We start from the raw sequence: 27,713 nt of genomic DNA, 5'->3' as shown, positions 1-27,713 counted from the left end.
CTCCGCCTGTCTCTGAATTAAACCCGAATCCAGACACAGCGTGTCCGTAGGAACCGCACAAATTGAATGTGGCTTTGCTGCTCCGATATTTATATCCAAGGTTCGAGGAGGGTTAATTCACCCCAGAATATTTCCCCAAAACTTTTAAGATCAAGAAGTTTGTGTGTCAGCATTTTGTTGTCAGTTGACGTTGCTGAAAGTTTATGGAAAGACTGTTAATGTGAGCCGGGACTCATGAAGACCAGCATATACAGTATATACTTTATTTCGATGGTCCACTTTAGAAATTCTACTAACTATAAGCAACTTTACAATTACATGTCAACTAACTCTCATTAGAGTATTAGTAGACTGTTAGGTTAGGGTTCGGGTTAGTAGAATAAGTTGACATGTAGTGGCAAAGGTACTTTGTACTTTGTTAGTATAATAAATAAAGTGTTACCTGAGCACTTTACAGCACTGGTTGTGTGTGACTTAAGACTAATGGGCCAGAACAATGCTCTCTGTCAGTGGTTCTCCTGTGGCGACCCAGCACAGCACCATCAGTAGCCTGGTTTCCAATACAGATTTGCGATATTTTCAAAATGTTGATAAAAAACTATTGCGAAATGACGGTTTCCATTAACCGATGTTATGCGACTAAAACATATTATTTTACATTTAGTTCATTAGTTTGTTTCAGCACTCAAAAATGGCTGGGTCAAAAACAACCAATTTGGCAACACAGCGATGGGTAAATATTGGACAGAACACATGCTGGGAATTTAACCCAAATTCTGTTTTTTTGACTAAATGCTGGGCTAATTTTACCTAATTAATGGTTATTTTCATTTCCTTGCAGCAAATGCTATTTATATATTTAGGCTATCAGTAAGTTTTCTCTCAGGACAGAAGACAAAATGGCAGTTACAAATCCAGTTTAATCAAATTTGGTAAACCAGCAGTGGGTTCCTTACTATAACCCAGCAGGCTGGGTAGTTTATGAGGGGGTGCATCATTTCTACTGTCAGTGAAATTTAACCCAGCAGTGGGTTACACACACAACTACCCAACAGTTTGAATATAACTCAGTGAAATGACCAACATGCAGAAACCCAGCAGTCTGGATAAAAAAAAAAATCCAGAACATTTTAGAGTGGGTGTATTTAAGCTCTGTGTTCATTTCAGCTCTTTGTCCGTAACGGTTGTCATCACGTTTAGCTTAGTTGATTCTGTTCCTATAGTGTTTTTGAGTTCTTGGGCCCTATTTTAACGATGTAAGCGCATGGTCTAAAGCGCATGGCGCAAGTGCACTTAGGGCGTGTCGGAATCCACTTTTGCTAGTTTAACGATTGAGGAAAATGGTCGGCGCTCCCGGCGCATGGTCTAAAAGGGTTGTCCCAATTCTCTTAATGAGTGATGGGTGTGTTTTGGGCGTAAACGTACCAACCAATCAGAGTCTCATCTCCCATTCCCTTTAAAAGCCAGTTGCGCTCGTGCCATGGCGGATCATTTTCAGACCAGCAGCCCATGGGCGTACAAATGGGCACAAATGCATTCGCTATTTTAACAACGTGGCGTAGGACGTGAAAAATAAAACTGCGTCGGGCTGAAACTAGCTTGCACTGGGTGTATGATAGGGCCCATTGTGTAAATAAAGTCCAGCTGCTGCATTTAGATCCTTTTCATTCATCTTTATTTTCAACAAGCTGTGACAAATGCGGTCGATCAACTGTTTGGTTACTGAAATTCTTCAAAATATCTTCTTTTGTGTTCAGCAGATTAAATAAATTCATACAGGTTTGGAACAACTTGAGGGTGAGTAAATGATGGCAGAATTTTCCAATTTTTTTTTTTTTTTATAATTTAAAGATTTTTACATATACATTTTTGAAAATTTCAATTTGTATACATAAACAAGTTACAGACAAATTTATTTCAAATAAATGCTGTGCTTTTGAACTTTCTGTTTATCAAAGAATCCTGAATAAATTATCATGGTTTCCACAAAAATATAAAGCAGCACAGCTGTTTTCAATGTTGATAATAATCAGAAATGTTTCTTGAGCATCAAATCATCATATCAGAATGATTTCTGAAGGATCATGTGACACTGAAGACTGGAGTAATGATGCTGAAAATTCAGATTTGATCACAGGAATAAACATAAAGTTTACAATATGTTCACATAAAAAACAGCTATTTTAAATTGTAATAATATACTTCTCAATATTACTATATTTTTTATTAAAAAAATGTAGCCTTGGTGAACATAAAAGACTCAAAAGCATTAAAAGATCCCATGAAGCCCAAACTTTTGAACGCTAGTGCACGGTAATGAATGTCCAGGATGAATGACCTCTCTGGGTCACTGATGCTACTTTTGTCCAGTGCTTTGATGATCTGTGATGGAGAGCAGGTGTGTCTGATGCCAGCGTCTCATCAGCGCTCACGGCCGTCGCCCAGAGCAACGCTAACAGCTGCTCAGACGACTGCCATAATAGCAGACGTTTCCTTTTACTGCAGAATCTGAAGTTCAGCCTCAGTGTGAAAGAGCATCTCTGTGTCTCTCATTCAGTCTGATCATAAAAGTTCTGCTCAAGACAGTGTTAAGTGTGTTTAATTGCACTTGATGTGCACTGCAAATATACTTCTTTTTTTAAATTACTTGCAGATAGTATTAATGAAGTAACTTTACGCTTTCATTACTGTTTCTTAACACACTTAAATAACTTAAAAGTGCACTTTGTAATGTCAAATTAAAAGTTTTACTTTAAAGTACATTTTAAATCATTGTTTTAATAATCTTGCCATGCTTTATAGAAGTACACTTATTTTAATGTGTTGACTAACATACTAAAGCACATGTAAAGTACTTGATAATAATTTTAACTGTAGTGTGTTATTAGATGTTACATTTAAAGTTAATATGTTTAAGATGTACTAGTGTAGCCAATTAGCTCAAAAGGGAAATATGAATAATTGCATATTATAAATATTTGGATCAGTCAATAGAATTAACTCGATGTAGCAGAATTGATATTACAATAAATTAATCTGTTCCTCCAGCGAACGTATTAATTGTCTATCAACTCTCCGAAAGGTTATTTTCGTGGCCACAGAAAAATAACTCTTTCTCACTGGGTACAGTGGAGTGAGTAACTGTGATCGCATCGTTATGAATGTGCACAAAAGTTTGATTTGACTAAATCATGAATGCATAACTAGTCTAAACACGGTTGCACTTTATTTTACAGTACGTGTACAGTGTACTTCTAAGAAAGTACTGGTAATATAAGGTATCTACATGGGTTAAGGTTGGGTTTAGGTGTAGGTTCAGGATTATTACCCAGTTATTGCAATTACTATAATAAGTACATAGTTTGTACATACACATGCACACAGATCATGAAACAGAAACAGACTGAAGCTATGGAAACGAGTCAGTGAACCACCTGAACAAAACTATCCGTTTCTTAATTTAAAGTGTCAAGAAAACTGGTTTTAGCTCAGTCGCTCACACCTCAAATTTGAAGAAGACTCGAAAAATGGGCACTTGTAAATCTGTGAAAAAGTGGGAGTGTAGAGGGCGGGAAGAGGTGAGAAAACAAGCAATAAAACACAGACCTGCAACACACTCTTTATACACACAAATGAGTATTTAAATGTGAGCAGAGAAAAAAAAATTGATGAATTTGAGAAATACAACCCTATATGAGAACAAACTCACACTAACAACTATCATCAATATAAATGTATATGAATATAAATACGATAAACTATTCTCAGAAATATCAACTAATCAGAGCTGAGCTATTGGAAATGAAGAATGAGGGAGAACATTTAAAAATAACATGATGTGCATGGATAAATCATTTATAATAAATACTGAAATATTCTATAAAGAATGAGAGTAGTCATTAGTCAATTTCATGGTGACTTTAAAAAGAATTACCGTACTTTTAGAAAAAATACTTATTCTTGGAAATATTCACTGGAGTTAAGTGTGCCAACTTGCCCCAGTCTCCCCTCTATAAATGCTTGTTTGAATAGGCTTTGATCCACTAGATTTAGATGATTTTCAGGTCGTTGAAAGAGATTTGATTAAAAAAAATAATAATAATCTGAATGAGTCTCATCATATAAGACATCAGTACAGATGGAGTGCTCTCACTTCATGCCTGTGTTCATCTGCGTATGAAAATACTGAATTATTGAGCGAAGCCCTGTTACCTTTAACATGCTTGAAGAAGCAAACACAATTTTAAGCGTGTTCGGCTGTCAAAATGCTTGTTTTTGAGTGTTTAACTTTCTTTGTGTGCAGAGGTTCATCTTAAATATGAAATTATTGCTTTGAATTATTACTGAAGACCTTTTTGGACAAAACTATGATGTCAGGTTGTGAGTGTGCTTGTTTTTATATGTATGTATGCTTGTGTGTGTGTGTGTGTGTGTGTGTGTGCATGTGCAGTCGGTAGTCATCAGACCATGATGATTGGAGGAGTACTCCAATCGCCTAGCAACCACTCCGCTCTCAAAGGGAGGAGGGGGGGGGGGGGGGGGGGGTTCAGCTGCCCGTTCAGCCCTACACACACACACACACACGCACGCTCACTACATCAGCACTCTTCCTGGCTGCCGCTCGCCACACACACACACACACACACACACTAAAGCATGCTTGAGCTGTCATAGAGCTCTCTGTATTACACACTAATAGCTGAAGTGACCAGAGAGAGAGAGAGAGTAGCACTGACTGCTTCAGTCTCACTCATGGGTCGGTCACTGCTGTAGGTAAGTGCCAGTGTCTGCTTTTCTGTGTTTCTGTGTGCTTTTTGATCTTAGGATGTAACTTTCTGCACTCTCAGGTTTAGGACGGCATGCACGCGTGTGATATTGAGGAGGTCCTGTGTTTGCTTTCGATGAGTTGAGGAGAATAGGTTATGCTGAGAGTGTCTGGATGTGAATTATGTAATGAATGTGTTTTAAGCGGGGGAAAAGGTGCAGTGAAGCGCGGTTATGAGATGCATTTGTATGTCAAGCATGAAAGAGAGCCTATTTAACACAGTTCTCTCATATTGCTGTAAACACTGTAGGAATGAAATCAGTGGAAAATCACACTAGGCACTGGTGATATTAAGTTGATGGACATTTACTTTAAGCCTAAAACACCACAGAATGCAGTGCGCAATTCAAAGTATGTGTAAAACACTTTTCACACACACAAAATTCCTTCATATTAACACAGTACATTGGGCTCTATTTTTACTGCACTTTCTTAGTGTATAATGTAATGTTTCTAGTTAATTGCTAAATAAAAAAAAAAAAAATGTTTTAGAAATAAATCAAGTAATATGACAGACAGACAGTTCTACTCTTCTTTATGCCGTGGATTCAAGTACTTTTAGGTTTAAATCATCTAAATGTTTGGTGAAGAACTGTGTGCTGATAGTGGTATAGACAGTTCGTTATTGTTAAAGGTTTACTGTCACTTCACCTCCATTACTGAAGAAATCCTACCAATTACAAAACATATTCATGTTCAGATATGACGGCATACACCGCAATACAGTGCGGTATTATAAAACGCAGTAATAAAATGTTTATTTTGCATGAATTAATTTAATGTTTAAGTTTTGTCTCGTTCAGAGAGTCTGATTAGCAAATCAGCAGCCTGAACACAAAAACATTTTTAATAATTATATTCTAATATATTTTTAAATATTTAAAAAAAAATTAGGTCACACTTTAGTTTAGTGTTTAGTTTACTACGATATTAAACACCTAATTACTGCTTATTAATAGTAAGGTAGTTGTTAAGTTTAGGTATTGAGACTAAAGGATATAGAATACGGTCATGCAGAATAAGGCATTAATATGTGCTTTATAAGTACTAATAAACAGCCAGTGTCCTAGTAATATGCATATTAATAAGCAACTAGTTAATATTGAGAATTAGACCCTAAATTAGACTAAAGTGTTACCAAAAATGTATTATGTGTGTATATAGAGCATTCAATGTCCACATTTTGACACGTTAAATAATACAAAGTGAGAGTACTTTACTGTCTGTGCTGGTGTATAATATACGAGACACTGTCTCATTCACAATAATAATCTCAGGTTAAGTCTATTTCTGAAAGTCAATTTCTGTATTGACACATAAGTAAGCATTCATTTATCTTTTTTTTAATTTTATTTTTGAATATATATTTCGTTAAGTCACATTTTTTGACAGCTTTCTGACTTTTGTTGTAAATAATTTTGGTACACTGTGAGTTTTAGCTTATTTTCATTCAGGTTTGGATAATAATTCAAGTTTTGTAATAATGCTGGATATTGCTGTTTGAATTGACTTGTACCTATTGGTTTCTGAGCCAGTTCTGTGTTAATAAATGTGTCCATATATCCAGCATCAGCCATATCTCCTCCACATTTGACTCTGGCCGTGTTAGATTTGGTCCACACACACACTGTATAGGTTTGAAGTTTGCTCAATCTTGCTCTCATCTCACACAACATCTCAGTTGCGTCATTATTGTGCTTTTTAGCCCCAGACAGGGATCTTTTTGAGTAATGGCATCTTTCTTATGGTCGATCGCAGCATCTTTCATACGTTCTCAGATTCTGAACTTTGCTTGTTCTGGATGATTTGGCTTTTGTACCTTCTTCCTAATTAAGACTTTACTTTTATGTTCTGCCCTGCAGATTTATAACCTGAATAATGACCCTAATGATCAGTAACTGGGTTCATCCAGAAAATACAATAGATATTTTCATTATTTATTGGTTGAAATGATTAATTTTAGGTTTTGTTGTTTAGAGAAACATATCAAAGAGAGGTGGGCTACTGAATACTCTATATTGTTGTTTTCCAGTAAGCAGAATGTCTTCTAATGGCCCCGCTGATGCTGGAAACAGTCCTTCATCCTTACAGTCAGAAAAACTCCAAAGTCAAACTCTAATTATCCCAGTGCATGAAGCGGGCTGCTGTTGTCATGGCGATGATACACTCTTATTAGTTCTGAATATTATTGTCAGGGTGGCATATATCTAACAGATGGTCTTTGGTTTTTCATAAACTTTTTCTGTATAGCATTTGTGCAGACACAATGGCTCGTTTCAGTGAAGAGCTCTTTAATTTCCTGTTGATATACTGGGTTTCTGCATTAATACAGATGCAATCGACCCGAGTTTACAGTGAACACATGCGGCAGCACTAATGAGGAGATTATTGAATATGAGCTTTCATCACACTCACAAAACTCGCCTGATGATTTATATGTGAGCGGAGAAATCTCAGATCTATGAGACAAGCAAAACCCTTAAAAAACTGAATCAATGTAGAAGACCTATCACAAAATACCCCTTTCCAAAAGAAAGACAAATCATAAATATCATCTCTTTATTTATCTCAAGGGTTTCTCTTAAACTTAATGAGATAAAATTGAGCAAATAAAGACTTGTTTAAAGATCCTATTAAATCAAAATGTGAATTTTGTAGCTTTTAGGCATTCATTTCTGTCAGCTTTGAGGTCATGTAAGATTTTGTAATGTTTTTGAAAGAAGTATCTTATGTTCACCTGCGTTTATTCAGACTGCATTTATTTGATCAGTAAAAACAGAAATATTGTGCAATATTATTACAATTTAAAATCATTACTCCAGTCTTCAGTGTCACATGACCCTCTAGAAATCATTCTAATATGATGAAAAACATTTCTGATTATTATCAATGTTGAAAATAGTTGTGCTGCTGCTTCATATTTTTGTGGAAAACGTGATACATTTTTTTTTTTCAAGATTCTTTAATGGATAGAAAGTTCAAAAGAACAGCATTTATGTGAAATAGAAATCTTTTGTAACATTTATAATACAATTTTTTAGAGTTTTGCATCCTTGGTGAATACAAGTAAATTTCTTTAAAAAATATTTTACTGACCCCAAACCTGTGTATGTTCATATACACTTTTAGCAGTTAAACATGTTTAAAATTTGTATCAATGGCATTTCCATTAAAAACCAATCATAAAAACAAACAAATACATTTATAAAACTATCAAAATATACTTCTTGGTCATATATTGAATATCATGGAAAATATAGATTTTTTTTAAGCTAGATCACTGTGGTCTACTCTTGATCTGTTTTCACTAATCTGGCGAGTTTAATATCTGTGTTGTTTCTGTCTGTTCAGAGATTGGATACTCAGTGGCTTGTGTGAGTGTAGTTGTGGGTTATGTAAGAGTTTGCTTGAGATACTCACACACCCTGAGCACGAACGCTTCATTACTCATTACTGTGCTCAGATTGAATGCCTGCAACTTAAAGAAACAAAGCCTGCCACATTCAGTATCACTCTACACTGCACACGTGTGTGTGTGTGTGTGTGTGTGTGTGTGTGTGTATGTGTGTGTGTATGTTTGTGCACGCAAGTATGCTTGTCTAGCGTGATTGTATTTATTGTGTCTCATAGTTATATGTTTGAGTGAGTGGACATGAGTAAGTGATATGCTGTATTTCACACATAGTATTTCATTGTCTCCTTCCAGCTCTGTGTGTGTGTGTGTGTGTGTGAGTGTGTGTACCTACTGAACTATATTTTGGGTACAAATTTGTACCCAGAAGTGACCAAAATCTCCAAAAACCTCCCTTTATTGATGTCCTCATTTGTAAATCTGGTATAAAAATAAAGTTATTAAAGGGTTTTTTTGTAAAAAATGTAAATATGCAGAAAGTTTTGTGTGAAGGTTAGGTTTAGGGGTAGGGTGAGTGTAAGTGGACAGAATATACGCAAGTACAGTATAAAAACCATTACGTCTATGGAATGTCCCCATTTAGATAACTAAGTAAACGTGTGTGTGTGTGTGTGTGTGTGTGTGTGATTTGAGGGTCTGTCTCTTCCCGCTATTGAAAACTCAATTTAAATTGAACTCATTACTGTCAGGCTGCTAGTTTAAATTGACAGCACTGCACAGCCAGTGATCTAATTCAAATTTTTTTTTTTTTTTTTTTTTATGCTGCAGAAACACTGTATAAATCTGTGATTTTGTGTGTGCATCTGACTGTGTAATTATATATCAGCCTCCTCTAAACACCTCTGGGCTGTCAAGTCTCCTCCAATCACAGCACCCCATTCAAGCCCCAGGGGATGCTGGGTAATCTGTCATGTTCTGTTGCTGTTTGTACATAATTAAGGTCATGAGTGTTTATTGTATAACATATATGCTATATATGGTACATATTTACTGGGTTATTCTAATTAAATTGCCCCTATTATGCTTTTTCAATATACCTTAGTTTCGTACAGTGTGTAATACAGCTGTGTGTGAATGTAAAAGTCTGCAAAGTTTTAAAGATCAAAGTGCTCAACAGTTAAAGTAATTGTAAAAGTAAAAGAAATAATAGATTCTGAACTGCTGAAACGAGTCATAAGCAATTCAATCACTTCCTGTTTCATACCTACATAATAATGTAACAAATTTGCATAATGCCAGCCTATGGTCTTGATTGGCAATGTCTACTTTGTCCCGCCCTCAAACACTGTAGTTGTAGCTGAGACTGGAAGAGTTTGATTCGAATGATTCAGTGATTGATTTGAATTCTGCTGGAATTGATACGGTAAAAGAAAGAAATCCAGACTACTTCAAGCTGATTCTCCCCAAATTCTGTGCAATCACCATGGAAATGACTACAGTGATAAAGCAACCCATGCTCAGCTCATCAGTGCTAAAAGACAAAGTCTTTTAGCAAAGTACATTTTTGGGGATTTGTCTCCTTTACTGTACAGGACAGTAGGAGTGACAGGACACAGTGGTAAAGGATCAGAGTCTGGACTCGAACTCCAATCACAGTTGCATCTTATGTTTGAGCGTGACCAAAAAGACAGTCGGTTGTTTATTTTTATGAAGAGTCTGTTCTTGCTGGAATTGAAACCTTTGACACTGTGCCTGGTGCTTGTATACTTCTCCAAACCCACACGCAATCTGTATCTGCAGGAAGCAAAGCAAAGTTAAATAGTCAGTCACAATTCTCCATATCTCTCCCTCCTTTTGTGCTTATAATGTATTTAGTCTAATTTGAGTGTGCTTTCAGCTCTCAGGTCTGTTATACATGGTTTAAAATACAGTATGGAAAACTTTGTATGTATTCTTTAAAAATCAGTACAGAAATGTGAAATTTTTTGTAGGTCTGCCCACCGTTGACAGAGACTTTGTTAACACTACTGAGTTCACACAATTATTCAAGAGACCTTTTTTTATGATCTGTGGAATAATGAGCTTTTACACACAAGCTGTCTTTATCATCATTAAATATAACTGTTGCAGAAGCTCCTCATATGAAGAAGCGCTTTGTGCAGTTAGACTGATTACCATACAAAGATTAATCATTACAAATACAATAGAAACATGACTGAGAGGCAGAGCAGAGTCATTTTCAATTAGCGCTCTGCACTGGACTGTCAGACGCATTAGCTGTATTACGTGAGCCGTTCCTCTCCAGAGATGCAGAAATGATTGGACACATGGATGACTAGAGTAATTTCAAATAAAAAAGTACTTTTTGCAGAAATAGTATACTTTAAACAATTAAAATTACACTGAATGTAATCGTTTTGGACACAAAACTGCACATTATTTGCAATTAAAGGTACACTACGATTATGTAACTTTTTTTTAATTAAAAATTAATGAAGTTTAAATGAGTTAATGCATAATCAATCCTTCTACCAAAACGTGATTTTGTCTTACCCTGATTAACTATGATAATATTATAAGGGTTTATTTTTTAGACCGGGCAGGATGGTTTTCACAGGAAATTTGGGTACATTTACGAAGAGGGAACGAGACGCTGCGTCAAAACGCTGTGGAAACGCCTCTGCGTGATTGCGTCGTGAAGCACGTATAGAATCAGTCCAATGGCGTGACGGAACGTCATAGGCTGGTGACGTCATCGACCAGGAAACTATAAAGCACACCTGAACCAAACAATGTCAGCTTCTGATAGGCTGAAGCAAGTCGATCACAGGCATGTCAGGAGAATGGAAGGAGATGCAGCGTCTCGTTCCCTCTTCAGGGAACTAAGGTTACATATGTAATCGAGACTTAAGCTGCGTCGAAACGACGCTGTGGGAACACTACGCCGCCATAAGAGCAAGTGTCTGTCTGTGAAATCAATGCGCGCATTCACAAGAAAGCACCGTTGGAGTGGAGCCGAGGTCGAGGTCATACAACCTCACTAATGTTTACGACGAGGACCAGACTGCCGCATCACAAACATCTTGGAGGGAAACTCCTGACAGTAATGCTTTGGATGCAGCCATACTCCTAGTTGAGTAAGCTTGTAGAGCCAAAGGTGAAGGCTGACTGGCCGACTCATAAGCAAGTGAGATGTCCTCGACCACCCACTTGATCATCCTCTGCTTAGATGCTGGGCACCCCTTTCTGGGTGACCCAAAGCAAACAAACAGCTGTTCAGATTTCCTCCACAGGGCAGCTCTGTGGACATAAGTATCTAAGGCCCTAACTGGGCAGAGCAGATTTAGTTTCTCTTGGTCTGACATCCGGAAGGGAGGAGGACAGAAAGCCTGCAGTACTATAGGTCTTACAGTATTAGTAGGAACCTTAGGAACATAACCTGATCTAGGGTGAAGAAAAGCCTTTACCATACCGGACACAAATTCCAGGCATGAGGGATATACCGAGAGTGCTTGAATGTCTCCAATTCTTTAGAGAGCAGAGGTATTGAGGAGAAAGACAGTCTTCAGAGTGAGAAACTTCTCAGTAACCTCCTCAATATGCTCAAAGGGAGCCAAGGAAAGGCCCCTCCAAAACAATGGCCAAATTCCAGGCCAGCACCCTCGTGCGGACTGCAGGTCTAAGCCTCAAAGTGCCACCAAGGAAATGGGTTACGAAGGGGTGTCTCCCCAAAGACACACCACGTAAAGGGACTTGGTAAGCTGCCAGGGCCACCACATACATACCTTGAGCTGAGCAACCACTCATGATCTTGATGCTTCATTAGTTCGATGGTGGAAAAGTTGCAACTGGTTATTCCGGGTTGAAGAATGATGAACTTCAGCGGTGTTAGTCTGACGCGTTTACGGGTGACAAGGTTACAAACCTTTTTTGTAACTTGAGGCCCCTCCGGCCGCACACTGGGTCCCATGGTGTCGTGGTCAGACCCGATGTCTCCAGTCTTTTCACATGAACAGCAATCAGAAGAAGGAAGATACAGTGCCCTTTAACCTCTGTGGAGGCTACACCTCTTGAGTTTGGCTTGACCAATGAGAAAGGGGTCATTTTCAAGCAGGAAAAGTTCCTTTGTTTGAAAGTGAACTCATTTGCATGATTGCATCAGTGGGTTGGCAGTGTTGTGTCCCTTTATACTTTGATTAATATAACAAGCATTCAATGCATAAGGAGATGATGTCTGTACCAATGTGTAAGGTACTAAATGAGGATTCTTTTTTATATCAAGCATGATATAGTAGAGGTTACGTTAACTAGGTGTTCAATCATGGAGCATGCATAAAACAGTACACAATACAAAAGTCAATATACAAAACAGTAATAATACCCACAATGTCCTGAGGATATGAATGTTCATCCATAGAAAGGTTTGTCTATGAATTAATGGAGAGAAGTCCGTTATATAGGCCTGTGTCTAAGGGCTTTCACACCAGAGGAACCTTTTCATAGTTCCTAGAACTAATGGCGGAAGCACCCGCTTTTTGGCATTTTCACACCGCATGAACTGGGAACAATTTTAGGGCTGTATCACAATGTATGATGGGTAATTACATACGCTGCATGAAAAGCAGCCGTATTTGTTTTGCTAATGGTTCTCAAAATGAATTCTGTGGATGAGCATGTTATCACCATTCAAAACTAAAGCGCACCTTTTCATTTTAAAATTCCAACTAATTGCTCTTATTCAAAATATGTATGTGGTAAGAATGTTGTCTTGACGAAGCCTTGATTAAATGATAAAGTAATGTAACGACAGCTACAAAGAAAGGGTCGACACTCAAGGCACCTAAAATTATAGATACGAATATTGATATGGATAATAGCGGAAGACATTTACTGGATCTTAATTTTAGTTTTAAACCACTCTTAATTTGCCAGATTAAAAAAAAACTTAAATTACTGGATGTAAATAAGTCAGCTGATAGTCTGAAATCACTATCAGATCACGACAATCCTATTGTCCGGTGACAGCCCATGACTTCATTAACGTGCGATCCGGAAGTATATAAGGGCACGCTGCAAACATGAAAATCACCTTATCGTCTGAAGGGACTGTTAGGTAGGCAGGCACGAGGTATGGCAAAAGATGCAGTGTCTCGTTCCCTGTTCTCAGGGAACAGAGGTTACAGTCGTAACCTAGACGTTCCCTTTCGAAAGCGAACTCGCACTGCGTTGATTGACGCTTTGGGGAACGATATATCAATGCCACCATGCTAAGGGGAGTGTATGCCCATTGGCAGTGACAACTGTCAGAACCAGCAAATTCAAATGAAATACCAGAACCACTCACCCTCAGGTCACACTGGGCTGTCAGTGACAGCATTCCCTACGGTCATAGCCCAAGCTATACGCTTCACAGGAAAACCTCCATAAACTTAGTTTAATGAAAGGCCTACCTGGGCCTTCTCAAGGGCCTAGGACCACAGCTTCAAATTAGAAGAGGTCCCTTCTAGGGAATGTGGCTAGGGACCTCGAAGGAGCCCCAGCCAATCACTATTCAGGGGAACATACTCACCCGAAATGCTACCAGGAAGGCCTGTCCTGGCATCACTTACATGAGACACTTCAGTCTGGCCAACTTCCTGTCTGTCCGAAGACAGAGCCTCTGGACACTTGCCTTTAGGTAAGGCATCCAACCCGAGGGACTCCAAGCTGACAGTGATCCACTCGGCCTGGATCTAAGAGACATGGCCTGCTAAGGCCAGTGCCTGACCATCAATACTGCTGGCTGTGTACCCCGTCACTCGAAAACTCATTTGAGGATTGAGAGGCCTACTCTGCCTGAAGCACGCCACTGCTGTCAGCTATCTACCCATACTGCTGTGGACTCACTTTCAAGGAGGCCTTGTAGGGCCTACTAGCTGATAGCAAGTCTATTCTGCTACGAACACAACAGCGTTGGGAACCATACTACGCCACCCTGCCTCAATGGAGGCCCCAGATTCAGGGGCCTACCATCTGTACACATGGGCGTCAGCTCATGGAAATGCTTTGGCTTCAAGGGAGCATACTTCGAAAACCAAAATGAAGTGAAGGTTAGATCTTTCTGCTCAACCCGAGCCATAGTGGTGTGAGGTAGAATGATACAGAGCTGAAAGTGGAGTACTCAGAACTACCTTGTATCGACAGGGGAGTACCAAACATCTGCCCCTGAGAATTTAACAGGGTGCGGGCCTGCCAGTGGCTCTAGAGGTGACAGAAATTTTCCTGCACCCAGGCTAGGGGAGTGGGGCTTTCTTGCAAGCCAACCACCTTCAACCCATCGCTTGAGCAGTAGCTCAGCTCGCTGAGTGGAGCCTACTCTGGAGGCCCAAGTCCATATGCTAGCTCTGCACTGCGGGGTCTAACAAACAAAAAACGGTCTCTTCGCAGAGCGAAAGATGGCCCTTACCCTGCCCAAAAAGACCCATTGTACTAGGGAGGCCTTATTGAAGGCCTGACCCTAGGTCTTTATCAATCATGCTATTTATTGGACACGACACAGTGTATGCGGATGGACCTTCCATCCGCACCTTTAAAGATTATGAGGGGTGTTCCTCAGGGGTCCGTTCTAGGGCCGTTACTTTTTATCATTTATATTAATAATCTTGATCTCAATATTAGTAATGTCAATTTTCATTTTTATGCTGATGACACCGTGATTTATTGTAGTGCACCCAAATTACACCAAGCTGTGTCTTTTCTACAGTGTGCTTTTGATGTTGTGCAACAAAGGCTTTGTGACCTAAACCTGACTTTGAACGAGACCAAAACTAAAGTAATGTTATTTTCACGATCAAAGAAACAAGTGTCAAATCAACTATCACTTAAATACTTACAGGGTACTATAATAGAGGTTGTGACAGAATATAAATATCTCGGTTATATATTTGATGATTCCCATGTTAATCAATTAAGGACCAAATTAAAAATAAAGCTGGGATTTTATTATAGAAATAAATCATGTTTTTCATTTGAGGCAAAAAGAAGACTAGTTTTGGCCACTTTTATGCCTGTCATTGATTATGGGGATATTTTGTATAAATCGGCAACTACTAAACTCTTAAGCTCTTTGGATACGTTGTATCATTGTGTACTTAAGTTTATTTTAAATTGTAAATGGCAATACAATACTCACCACTGTGATCTGTACAACAGAGTTGTTTGGTCGTCATTATCAATACGCAGATGTAAACATTGGTACCTGTTTATTTATAAATCAATTTTGGTTCTATTGCCTCCATTTCTTTGCTCAAGACAAACCTGTTGGAGTTTATTCTTTGTGCTCACAGGATTTGTATACCCTCTCAGTTCCACTCGCCCGAACTGAATTTGGAAAACAAGCTTTTTTCGGAATGTCGCACCCAGTGATTGGAACTTTTTACAAAATGACCTGAAATTGGAGACCCTGGTGTCAATGAATATTTTAAAATCTTTGCTTAGTGAGCTGTTAAAGGAAAAAACAATTTGTAAATGTTTTTTAATTGTTTTGATGATATGTTTTAATGTCATGGTGATTTTCTTTCTTCTTTTATTTATTTATTATTTTATTTTGTTGATAATGTTGTGCTGCTCATCTTGGCCAGGTCACTTCTGTAAAAGAGATTTTTAATCTCAGAAAGTTTTATCTGGTTAAATAAAGGGCAAATAAAAAAAAAAGTAAAAAAAAGAAAGCCATAATAAAGCCAGGGGAGCTGTTGTTGTTATCCATTCCTGATGATAACTGCAATGAGCAGAATCCCAGAAGATAAACAGGTGCACTCTAACCAATGAGAGCAGGACAGTTTACTCACATGTGACTTGTATTAACAGATTTTGGTCTATTAAGAAATGTTGCCTTGTGAAAGCGAACTGAACCGAGAAGAAATTGCAGCATTTTAATCCCAGTTTTGGAACAAAGCAAACGATCTAAGAACGCCCTTAGACTCTGAAGACACACTTTGACACTTTTGATGTTGTTGCATTAGATAACAAATGGCAATCTGAAATCATTAATTTACCCTAATGTCAGATCAAACTCATATGATTTTCTTTTATGCAACAAAAGGAAAAAAATTAAGACTGTTTTCCATTCAAGAACAATGAATGGGGACTGAAGCTTTCAATCTTCAAAAAAGAACAGAAAAATATCAAAAAAGTGGTTCATGATTTTTGAGTGAACTATCCCTTTAAGTGTCCAAACACATTTTGAAGCCCACCACATGCAGACTCACTCTCTGACTGTTGTGTTCATTGTTGTGGGATTTATCGATAGACATAATGACATATTAGGTTAGGTTTGTGTGATTTATGAGATGTATCAGTCAGAGATAATGACTTGTCCTCTTTTAGAGAGACTTCCACTCCCCAGAGAGCGGGACACTCACATCTGTGCCCCAGAAAGGCCGCATTAACTGTCCCAGGTGTCCTGGTTAATGGCTCAGGCCGCCTCTGTGTCATTAGTCACTGAGATTCATTTATTGGCACCTCTTGTTACTAAAACATTCTTTCTTTCATCGCTTTGAGAGTGATAAAATCTACTTATTCTGTCACATTCCTTCTATATGAGGATATTTATGAAAGTTATTGAATTGCATTTTCTCAATTCTAAATCCTATAGAGACAGTGATGTATAAAGTTAAGGTCTTCCGTTCTGTATTGGGTTTGATGGATCAAAACAGATACAGTATTAATTGAATTAATCGACATATTGAATATGGTCTTTGGGGATGTACGAAACCTCTGCATGTGGTGGGGTCTTAAACACATTACCTGACCTCGCTGGACGAGCTGGACTCTCTCGCCAAACATTAAATGGGCACTAATCTCTCTCATGTGTCTATAATTAGCAGATGTTTTTGTCCAAAGTAATAAAGTAAAGTAAACTAATGCTCTCCTCCAGAGAAATCCAAGGTTAAGTGCCTTCCCCAATGGCGCTATCTGTCTGTCTATCTTGAATTTGCTGTCAGCTGTAGATACTAACTGAACTCTCTAATAACTTTGACTGTTTTGTCTCTCTGATTATCATCCTTTTTTCTGCAACACATTTTGTTTGTAATATTTTGCTTCAAGAAAAGGAAAATAATAAAAATGAACACTGCAATATTTCTTAATAATGTGTACTTGTTGTTAGTGCAGAACACCAGACAAATGACAAAATTGAGATTCTCTCAAACTAATGAAATTAACTTAATCAAAATTCTTTCAACCCTATGATCATTTACCTGTAATATTATATTATTCAGTTCACACTTAAGTATATTCTTTTAATGTATATTATATCCATAAGTACTTCTTTCTCTCAAGGGCTATCTTTAACACTGTGAAGTTAAGATTTGGTCCATTATATTAAGACATATTTGATAGAGGTATAAAAAATGAGACTACAGGTATAAGAGGTGGTACCTGCAATAGGATTTGAAATGCTGCAAGTGTGTGTATGTCATGAGCTCTGTGACAGAAATGTGCATATGTGTGTGACCTGTGTGTGCTGTCTGGTCTTTGATTCAAAAATATTGATTTAATCCAGCATAATCCCTTCTGATCTGCAGTCAGATCTGATTTAAGAGATTACTGACGGTACTGCCTCCTAACTCTTCTGAAACTGCTTTCCTTATGTGTTCTTAGATGAGTCCATCGTTCTGGGCTGCAACTCTAAAGAAAAACTAGATTTTAGGCGACTATGGCAAGAAACTTCATTGGATGTTTGGGTACTAAAAAGAAAAAACAGACTCAGCTGGGGGATGAGATTTATGTTTTTTTTTCATGTGTGTATTATATGCTATCTCTGATTTACATAGCACTGAGCATGTGTGTATGTGCATATAGTTTTCATATACAGAACAACAAACTATTTTACCCAATATGCTTTAAGGTAACAAGAAATTCATTCACCTCTGCTATCTGATGTATTTCCAAGTGAAATAGGATATTTCCCATCCCCCCCAATCCACATTTTGAAAAGGATTTGATTTTATCCAGGAGTTGACTGGATCACGAAAAACAGTATCTATATAGCAGGTGATTTGTAGGGAAGGATTGAAAATAAAAGGCATTGGTGATGCTCAACGAAAAGGAAAGTTATGATGAAAGATTGAAAAAACAAACATGTTTTTCTTTGGAATAACTGATGAAGCTTACACAAAAAGACTAGGAACACGCTAAGACATTTATTTTAGTAACTTATTTCTCATTTACTCAATTTCTTTGTATTTGCTGTCTTGTGACTGCACTGTTTGTATCTTTCAGAATTATCGTCAGTGTATGGCTGGTCTACTGGTCCCTCCCTATGGTGTGATGGATAGTGTCCCAAATGCTGACAGTAAGTACAAACACTTGTCTTCGTTCTTAAAGGGCCTGTTAACCATGATAATTCTGTCAAAATGTACTCATTGATGTTGTTCCACACATGCATGACTGTCATTCTTCTGTGGAACACAGTTTTTCAGAATCTCTAAACTGCTATTTTCTCATAAAATTAAAGCATATTGTAAACAGAGTCTGTCAAGCAAAAAATTCCTTGAAAGTATAATTTAAGTAGTGCAACTTGTGTGCTTTTTACATGTCCTCTGAAGCCCTTTTTTGTAGGCCTTTTTTGTAACAATGTAAAAGTCTTTACTTACCCTTTTCATCAATATAATTCATCCTTTGCAGAATAAAAGTATTAATTTCTTTTTAAAAAAGGCAGCTATGCTGTAACTCTTATTCTCAGTTGTGCTTCAGTATAATCAAACTTGGCACGTTGCGATCAGTTCTTGAGGGTTTTTGCTGAAGCTAATGTTCTTTATACTTTCGAGAGGTTTATACTATATAAGTTTCTTTATATCTATAGTTTATACTTTTTTTAATAAATTAGCATGTTTTAAAATTGTAAAACGACTATTTTTGTCTGACTCCCGGTCTCCCCATCAGAGGGACCTCCTCACCTCTTCCACTCCAGCCATAGGGCCTCTTCTGATTTTTCAAAAGAAAGGTTTTTTTTGTGTTTTTTGACGGCTGAGTAAACCTGGCTGTTAACATTGGGAAGCGTTTTCCTTCTCGTTGAGGAAGGAACACTATGGAGACCACATCCTACCCAAAGGGGGAGGTTAGTATGTGGAAAATACATCCTCACCAGATGGAGAGTACTCCATAGGGAAGAGTCCCTGTGGAGGAATCCACCTGATAAGGGGGAGACTACTGGGCACAGCGACACTACATACGGAGTACAAGCCAGATTACAAGGGATCACCTGAAAGGGGCATACCATGAGTAATGGGCCTGGTAGTGAGTACCAAACTTACTACTGATGAGTGCTAGGAGGTAGAAAAGATGTCCCGGGTTCACCAACCTGGGGAACTCTTTTGGACGACAAGGCACACGTTACCACCTCAGAGAGGGGGAGGGCGCCTATGCAAGCACTACACTCAACCACTTGTCCAAGTTTTGCATGTTGTTACCCAAGACTCAAGATGAAACTGGTTCCATACTGAGATTATAGAATCTCGCTGTCGCGGCGAACGCCCCTTCTCGTCAGCGATCAGGCGGAACGAATTATCACTCACCTGTGTGCACTCGAGCAGAAAAAGACGCACGCATTTCCTTATCAAGGTGTCAGCTAGAACCGGCAACAACGCCAGTATAGCGCGAGAGAGGAAAGCGGCATTCTCATCAAACCTTTGTGAAGCCGTGCGGAATCTGGTACCAATTCAAAAGACTGAACAGACAGCCGGTAAGACCACCGCGTTAATCAGACTTTGTTGCGAGCGTTCACTTGTTGATTGTTGCACGCTGATGAGGCGTTGACATGCGGGCGGGAGATGAAACTTGTGTTTGTGCGCTGTGGTATCTGTGTGTTGTAAATATTCATGTGGTAGTTCACAGAATGTATTGTGTTAATAGTGGTTGGTCAATTTTATTCCAGTTTGTTTAATTTAGTGATTTAATTCTGATATGTGTTCTGATATGTGGGATACTATTATATTGAATTGGTTGTTTGTAAAGACATGGTTTAAGAGTGTGCATGGTCCTACTTTCATATAACATTTGTCTAAAAATGGAAATCAAGAATTTAAGTGCTAAAATTGTAGATTGTAGTTCAATGGGAGTGAATATGTATTGTAAATATTTATATGGGTAAAAAATGTGTTAAACTCACTGCTTGACTATTTAATTGTTGAGCGATTTATTGTTTGGTTACTCACGTAATTAATTGTGCCTCCCGTAGTTTAAATTGTAATTTAATATCTGTGATGAATTCAAATTGAAATAATTCATTTAGAAATCTGTTTATTTATATATACATATACATATGTGTTTAGAGAAGTTCTGATAATTAATCATTTTGAGCCCTGTATGTCTGTTTTTACAAAAAGAAATGTGCAAATTGGTAAATCATTGGTGTTTTCTGGTTTTAAGGTTTTTCACCTGTAAATATCTGGGCTGCAAAAAGTGAAGACAAATAAAAGGTCAAAGATGCAACAGAGGCCTGGTTATTGAGTGAAACCCAGTTTAATTGTTCAGGATTGGTGCCTCCCTATCAAGTGAGGGTTAAGCACAGCCAAGAAGAAGAACACTTGACACTCGCTAAGGTGTTGAGTGTAGCCCAGCCCGCAGCTCTACATACAGTATGTCTGCTAGTGAAGTACAGTTCAGCATAGCCGACGTGGCTGTGATACCCCTTGTGGAGTGAGCTCTCACTCCCAATGTGCACGGTACACCTTGGGTCTGATAAGCCCAGAGAATGGCGTCCACAATCCAGTTGGCCAATCTCTGTTTGGAGACAGCCTTTCCATTCTGCTGACCTCCGAAGCAGACAAAGAGCTGCTCAGATCTTCTGAAGCTCTGTGTGCGGTCCAGGTATATCTGCAAAGTGTGCACTGGACACAACAGAGTCAGGGCTGGGTCTCCCTCATTGCTTGCAAGTTCTCCACTTGGTCCCTGAAGTAGTGGGAAGTTTGGGCACACATTCAGGCCGGGGTCTCAGGACCATGTGAGAGTGTGCCGGCCAGAATTCCAGGCACGATTCACTTACAGAGAAGGCTTGTAGGTCCCTCACCCTCTTGACAGAGGTGAGCTCAATCAGCATGGATCTTTCTGTAAGGCCTGTAGGTCCAAAGAAAGATCCTATGAGGGGACGAGGCGATCCTGCATGCATTTCTCAGGAACAAATTTATCAGGTCATGCTTCCACAAAGACCTGCCACTCACAGTGTCGTGGTTTGCTGCTATCGGAGAAATGTACTCTTTTAGGGTGGTGGCGGACAGGCACCTCTCCAGGCCCTGTTGGAGGAAGGAAAGCATAGACCAGACACCACATTTTCATGGGTCTTCACATCAGGAAGAACCATGTAGTGAAGAGGTGCCACTTCAAGGCATACAGCTGCCTGGAAGAGGGGGCTCTTGCCTGAATGTGATAGTATCTATCATCGCTGGTGATAGGCCTCTGAATTCCTTCTCGTCCCATCCAGGGACCAGACATGGAGGTTCCAGAGGTCTGGGCGCATGTGCCAGATTTTGCCCTGCCCCTGAGAAAGAAGGTCCCTTTTGCCAGGAAGAGGCCGACACCTTCAGCGTGAGCTCCGAGTACCAAGTTTGGTTGGGCCAGTACGGCAAAACCATTAGGAATTGTTCTTCTTCCCTGACTTTGCACAGTGTCTGTGCAATGAGGCTCACTAGGGTAAACGCATACTTACGCAGGCCCCAGGGGCCAGCTGTGAGTCAGTGTGTCCGTGCCAAGGGGACCTCGGTCAGGGAATACCACAGTGAACAGTGGGAGGATTCTTGGGAGGCGAACAGGTCTGCCTGTGCTTCCCCGAATCGACTCCAGATCAGCTGGACCACCTGGGAATGTAGTCTCCACTCCCCGAAGCGTAGCCTGATGCAAGAGCAAATCGGCTGCGAGATTGAGGTCACCCAGGACGTGAGTGGCTTGCAGTGATGCTGACTCCAAAGGAGGAGATGGCAGGACGAGTTGTGACATGCGACAAGAACAGATACAGCCTTGGTGATTTATATACGCCATTGTCACTTTGTTTTCCGTCTGGACCAACACGTGCTTGCCCTGAATCAACAGACAAAACCTCCACAGGGCTAGCAACGCTGCCAACAACTCAAGGTATTAGATGTGCCAGTGCAGACGGGGCAGAGTCCATGGTCCCGAGGCTGTGTGCCTGTTGCATACAGCGCCCCAGCCTGTTGCAAGCGTCTGTTGTAACAACAACATGCCTGGACACTTGTTCTAGGAGTCCAACTCCACACCGAGAAAAGAGATGGTCTGCACTGGGGAAAGCTTGCTCTTTTCCCAGTTTACCCGAAGTCCCAATGGGTGCTCAAGGACCAAGTCCCTGTGCACACACAACAACTCTCGCAAGTGGGCTAGGAATAGCCAGTCTTCGAGGTAGTTGAGTATGTGAATGCCCACCTTTCTTACCGTGGCAAGGGCAGCCTCAGCGACCTTTGTAAAGACAGGGACAAGGAGACAGGGACAACCCGAAAGGGAGGACCTTGTATTTGTATGCTTGTCTGTATTTTTTAACGCTAATAGGACCTTATTGTAAATTGTCACAGATATTTCTATGTTGCTGTGCAGAATTCAGTAAGAATCATTGCTCTCTATTTATATGAAGAGGGGTGTGCTGTTTTATCATAGATAAGAGTCTTCCAGGACTGGATACTTAAAGAGAGTTATTGTTCCTGGAGGAGAAAGCTTTTGTGGTGTGGGTAATGACCCACCCCTGCTCCCCGCTGCCCCTCAGGGCCCATTACTGAAGATTACACACATCCTGCATCCCCATGATGACTTATACTATATTTAATCTTCTTGCTTAACCTTCGCTTCTGCCGAATCTGCTGCATTTTAATCTTGCCTTGACTAAATGATTGATGCTCATATTAGATTTTAAAGACTTGATCTTTATTTAATTAATTGTATTTGTCACTTTTTTTTTCCCCATAGGAATGCCTGACAAAGAGAATCTGAGTTCACCCGGATCATCATCCAAACACTTAAATAAGGTTGGTTTTAACTCCAAAATACAAGCATCTATCTTTGAAATCTTCCACTGTTCATCAGGACACATGTTCACTATCCTGTCTGAAGTCATGACCATCTGATGACAGTCTCTGTGATTGTCATCTTGTGAACCCCAAAAGTGAAAGGTCTGTCATCATTTACTCATCCTAATGTCTTTCCAAATAATTCTTCAGTTGAACAAATGCCTGGAGTGCTCTTTCCATGCAATGAAAGTTAATGGGGGACTGGTGCTGTCGATCTCCAGAATAGAAAATAAAATACCATAAAAATATCAAAATAGTAGTCCATATGACTCTTTCACCCTATTCTCGGAGTTGTTTGTAATCATATATTATAATATGTGAAGAACCAACTAAAACTTAAGCAGTTCACTGATAATCTTCCCCTCTGCCACAGCTGTCAAATCTCCTCTGTTAACTTGCATTCAAGTATGACATGTAAAGATGCACATAAGTGAAATACATAAATGCTGATTGAGTTTTTATTTGAAATGTTCCTCATTCAACAATATTATACTATTGCTGTGTAGGACTGTGCATGTTCACGTCTGTCTGCATAATAACTTTTTTTCAAGACATCATTTTTGCCTTCATTTTGAGGTGGTTTGTGAAAAATCTAGTGCTACTGTAAAATCTGATAGCTTCATGCCTGACACCAGGAAGCAAACTTATAGTGAAACAACTTCAGCCTTTCTTTTATAAATAAGCAATTTCTAAAAACTTGCACAGAAAATGAATTTCTCCTAGTCTGCTAATGGGATTTAAGACAGTGTTGGACTCACCTGATGAACAGAGAGAGTTTGATTATTGTTATTTCTCCTTGTTTGCGTCAGTTCCGATAAAAATACATCCTTCCTTCCCACCATCTCCTCCACAGAATACAACATTTGTTTGAAATTTAAAAATGAACTAGGCAGCTCTGGCATCCTCTCTCCCATTTCTGAGCATGTGCCCATTTGGAGTTCCTGTTCCTCTGACCTCTCAGGTCATTTCCCGTCCACTACTCGTTTTTACAGTCACAAGTGCTTTGTTTTTCCTTTTTCTTTTTTTGTTTCTATAATGATGCATCCAAATAGCAGGTGATCAATATTGGCCACAACAGAGTGTCTGTGATTTGCATAATGGTGTTGTTTTATTCACTTAAGTCTGTTTGTGGCTTTGGTTAACAGAAGGCAGAATCTGTCTTATGTGATGCACATAATCGTTATGTTATGTAGGAACACACTTCGTCCGAGTGTACAAATCATGCTGTAAGATGCTGAAGATCTCAGCAGACTGACACACTTACATTGATTTGAACTCGGATGAGTTCACTGTTAATACTGCTCAGAGTCTGTTCTGCACTAGTTGAGCTTTGCATAGCTTGGCTGAATTACAGACAGAATGTGTTTCTTTGGAACAAAAACAAATTTGAGATATTTTTGCTTCCTAACTCTTAGTTTCAAAAGATTATTTTTATAGTATATTAAATATTTTTTCATATTTAATATTTTACTTGTATGTATTTGTGTATATATATATGTTACGATCTGCTCCGAGACTCGAAGGTAAAGATCCAAACGCAGCTTTATTTAGGGGTAATCCAAAGAACAAGCAATAGGTCATACACTGGAAGGCAGTCCAAACAAACAAACAAACAAAACAGGCAGGGACCAGAGGCAAGAGAGTAATCCAGGGACCAGAGGCAAGAGAGTAATCCAGGGAACAAGGCAAGATATCCAAAAACCAAGAGACACAAAACCAGGGAAAAACGCTCAGAAGTGCAGTGCAACAACATACAAAACTTCGCAGTGAGTGAAGGGGTGAACCAGGCTTATATGGGGTGTTTGATCATGAGGTGCAGGTGTGTAATGCAGTGCAGGTGTATGGAGTAATCAGTCCAGGTAGATGCAGGATGGGAAATGTAGTCTGAGAGTGAATATGATAGTTTGGTGTGGAGTGCCCTCTGGTGGCTTTCAAAGGCACTCCAGCTGGTGACCGTTACATAGCCCCCCCTTTAAGGAGCGGATTCCAGACGCTCCTAAAATTGTCCAGGAGGGAGGTGGAGCGGAGGCGGACCCGGGGGCGGGATGGAGGGCCAGGCCCGTGCAGCGGATGAGGACCTGAAGACTCCGGCAGGGCGGAAGGCCAGGGCGGAGCAGGCTGTGCAGGCGACCAGGGCGGAGCAGGCTGTGCAGGCGGCCAGGGCGGAGCAGGCTGTGCAGGCGGCCAGGGCGGAGCAGGCTGTGCAGGCGGCCAGGAAGGAGCAGGCTGTGCAGGCGGCCAGGAAGGAGACGACCCTTCAGGCGGCCAGGGAGGAGACCATGGCACAGGAACAGACATCGGCTCAGGAACAGGAACAGACACAGGGACAGGAACAGACACAGGAACAGAGACAGGGACAGGAACAGGGACAGGGACAGGAACAGACACAGGGACAGACACAGGGACAGTGGCGGCCATCTTGTCCAAAGACACTAGCTCGGCGGAGACCATCTTGTCCTGAGACACTGGCTCGGCGGAGACCATCTTGTCCTGAGACACTGGCTCGGCGGAGACCATCTTGTCCTGAGACACTGGCTCGGCGGAGACCATCTTGTTCTGAGACACTGGCTCGGCGGTGGCCATCTTGTCCGAAGACACAGGCGAGGATTCGGCCATCTTGTCCGAAGACACAGGCGTGGAGTCGGCCATCTTGTCCGAAGACACAGGCGCAGAAAGAGGAAGAGGAACAGATTCAGGCTTAGTATCAGGATCAGATTCAGGCTCAGGAACAGATTCAGTCTCGGCGGGACGAGACTCTTGACGGTCGGACGTGACGTGAAGCTCAGTCTCTGGATCGGCAGAAGTGACGTGAAGCTCAGTCTCTGGATCGGCAGAAGTGACGTGAAGCTCAGTCTCTGGATCGGCAGAAGTGACGTGAAGCTCAGTCTCTGGATCGGCAGAAGTGACGTGAAGCTCAGTCTCTGGATCGGCAGAAGTGACGTGAAGCTCAGTCTCTGGCTCGGCAGAAGTGACGTGAAGCTCAGTCTCTGGCTCGGCAGAAGTGACGTGAACAGTCTCTGGCTCGGCAGAAGTGACGTGAACAGTCTCTGGCTCAGGATCAGCGCGCTCTGAGCTTGACGGGACCAGCGGCGAGGGCTTTGAGCTGGGTAGGACCAGCGGCGAAGAGGACTCTGAGCTGGTTAGGACCAGCGATGAAGAGGGCTTTGAGCTGGAAAGGACCAGCGATGAAGAGGGCTCTGAACTGGACGGAACCAGCGGCGAAGAGGGCTCTGAGCTGGGCAGGACCAGCGGCGAAGAGGGCTCTGAGCTGGACGGAACCAGCGATGAAGAGGGCTCTGTGCTGGGCAGGACCAGCGGCGAAGAGGGCTCTGTGCTGGATGGAACCAGCGATGAAGAGGGCTCTGTGCTGGACGGGACCAGCGGTGAAGAAGGCTCTGTGCTGGACGGGACCAGCGGTGAAGAGGGTTCTGTGCTGGACGGGACCAGCGGTGAAGACTCTAGCTTGGCGGGCATGTCGCTTGCTGTCTCAGGCGCGGCGGGCATGACGCATACTGCCTTGGCTTCGGCAGATCTGGTGTGAAGTGCGGGCTCGGCTGGACTGGCGTGAAGTGCAGGCTCGGCTGGACTGGCGTGAAGTGCAGGCTCAGGGGATGCTGTGAGATTGTGGAACCCCTCATCCACAAAGCCCACAGTAAACGACGAGCCGCTTATCCGAAGAGCGAGGTCGACATATTGTATAAAAGTCCATTGAGGGGTGTTGTCAGGCATGAGGTACTCTAACATGTCCTCAAGCCCATAGCGGAACATGTCCTTTAAGACCTCATCGTTGAGGTCCACCCCATGGCAGAGCTCACAAAACTCCTCCACATAGTTCTCAATCGGGCGGTCACCTTGGCTGAGACGGAAGAGACGGATTACTGGGTCCATGGTTTGCATCGCTGCTGGATCTTGATGTGGCGAAGTTTTCTGTTACGATCTGCTCCGAGACTCGAAGGTAAAGATCCAAACGCAGCTTTATTTAGGGGTAATCCAAAGAACAAGCAATAGGTCATACACTGGAAGGCAGTCCAAACAAACAAACAAACAAAACAGGCAGGGACCAGAGGCAAGAGAGTAATCCAGGGACCAGAGGCAAGAGAGTAATCCAGGGAACAAGGCAAGATATCCAAAAACCAAGAGACACAAAACCAGGGAAAAACGCTCAGAAGTGCAGTGCAACAACATACAAAACTTCGCAGTGAGTGAAGGGGTGAACCAGGCTTATATGGGGTGTTTGATCATGAGGTGCAGGTGTGTAATGCAGTGCAGGTGTATGGAGTAATCAGTCCAGGTAGATGCAGGATGGGAAATGTAGTCTGAGAGTGAATATGATAGTTTGGTGTGGAGTGCCCTCTGGTGGCTTTCAAAGGCACTCCAGCTGGTGACCGTTACAATATATATATATATATATATATATATATATATATATATATATATATATATATATATATAAAACATTTACAATATACATTTTAATGTATATTAAAAA

At 40.7% G+C, this 27,713-nt stretch overlaps 1 protein-coding gene across 4 annotated transcripts in view; it reads left to right on the top strand.

Annotated features, from left to right (window-relative positions):
* Positions 1-27,713, top strand: part of rapgef4a (Rap guanine nucleotide exchange factor 4a) — a gene marked incomplete at its 5' end in the record, with an annotated part of 69,839 nt that overhangs the window by 19,194 nt on the left and 22,932 nt on the right. For 2 of the 4 annotated variants that reach the window (XM_084121445.1, XM_084121447.1), the window contains 2 exons: positions 18,438-18,510; positions 23,124-23,182. In XM_084121445.1, the coding sequence (XP_083977571.1) occupies positions 18,438-18,510; positions 23,124-23,182 (132 nt within the window). Of the gene's footprint in view, positions 1-4,582; positions 4,774-18,437; positions 18,511-23,123; positions 23,183-27,713 lie in introns of those variants that run through there. The other 2 variants (XM_084121446.1, XM_084121448.1) reach the window with 2 other exon arrangements.

Source organism: Abramis brama (assembly GCF_963993115.1).
Source record: "Abramis brama genome assembly, chromosome: 8".
Lineage (NCBI taxonomy): Eukaryota > Metazoa > Chordata > Actinopteri > Cypriniformes > Leuciscidae > Abramis > Abramis brama.
This window is presented reverse-complemented; position numbering and strand designations above follow the sequence as displayed.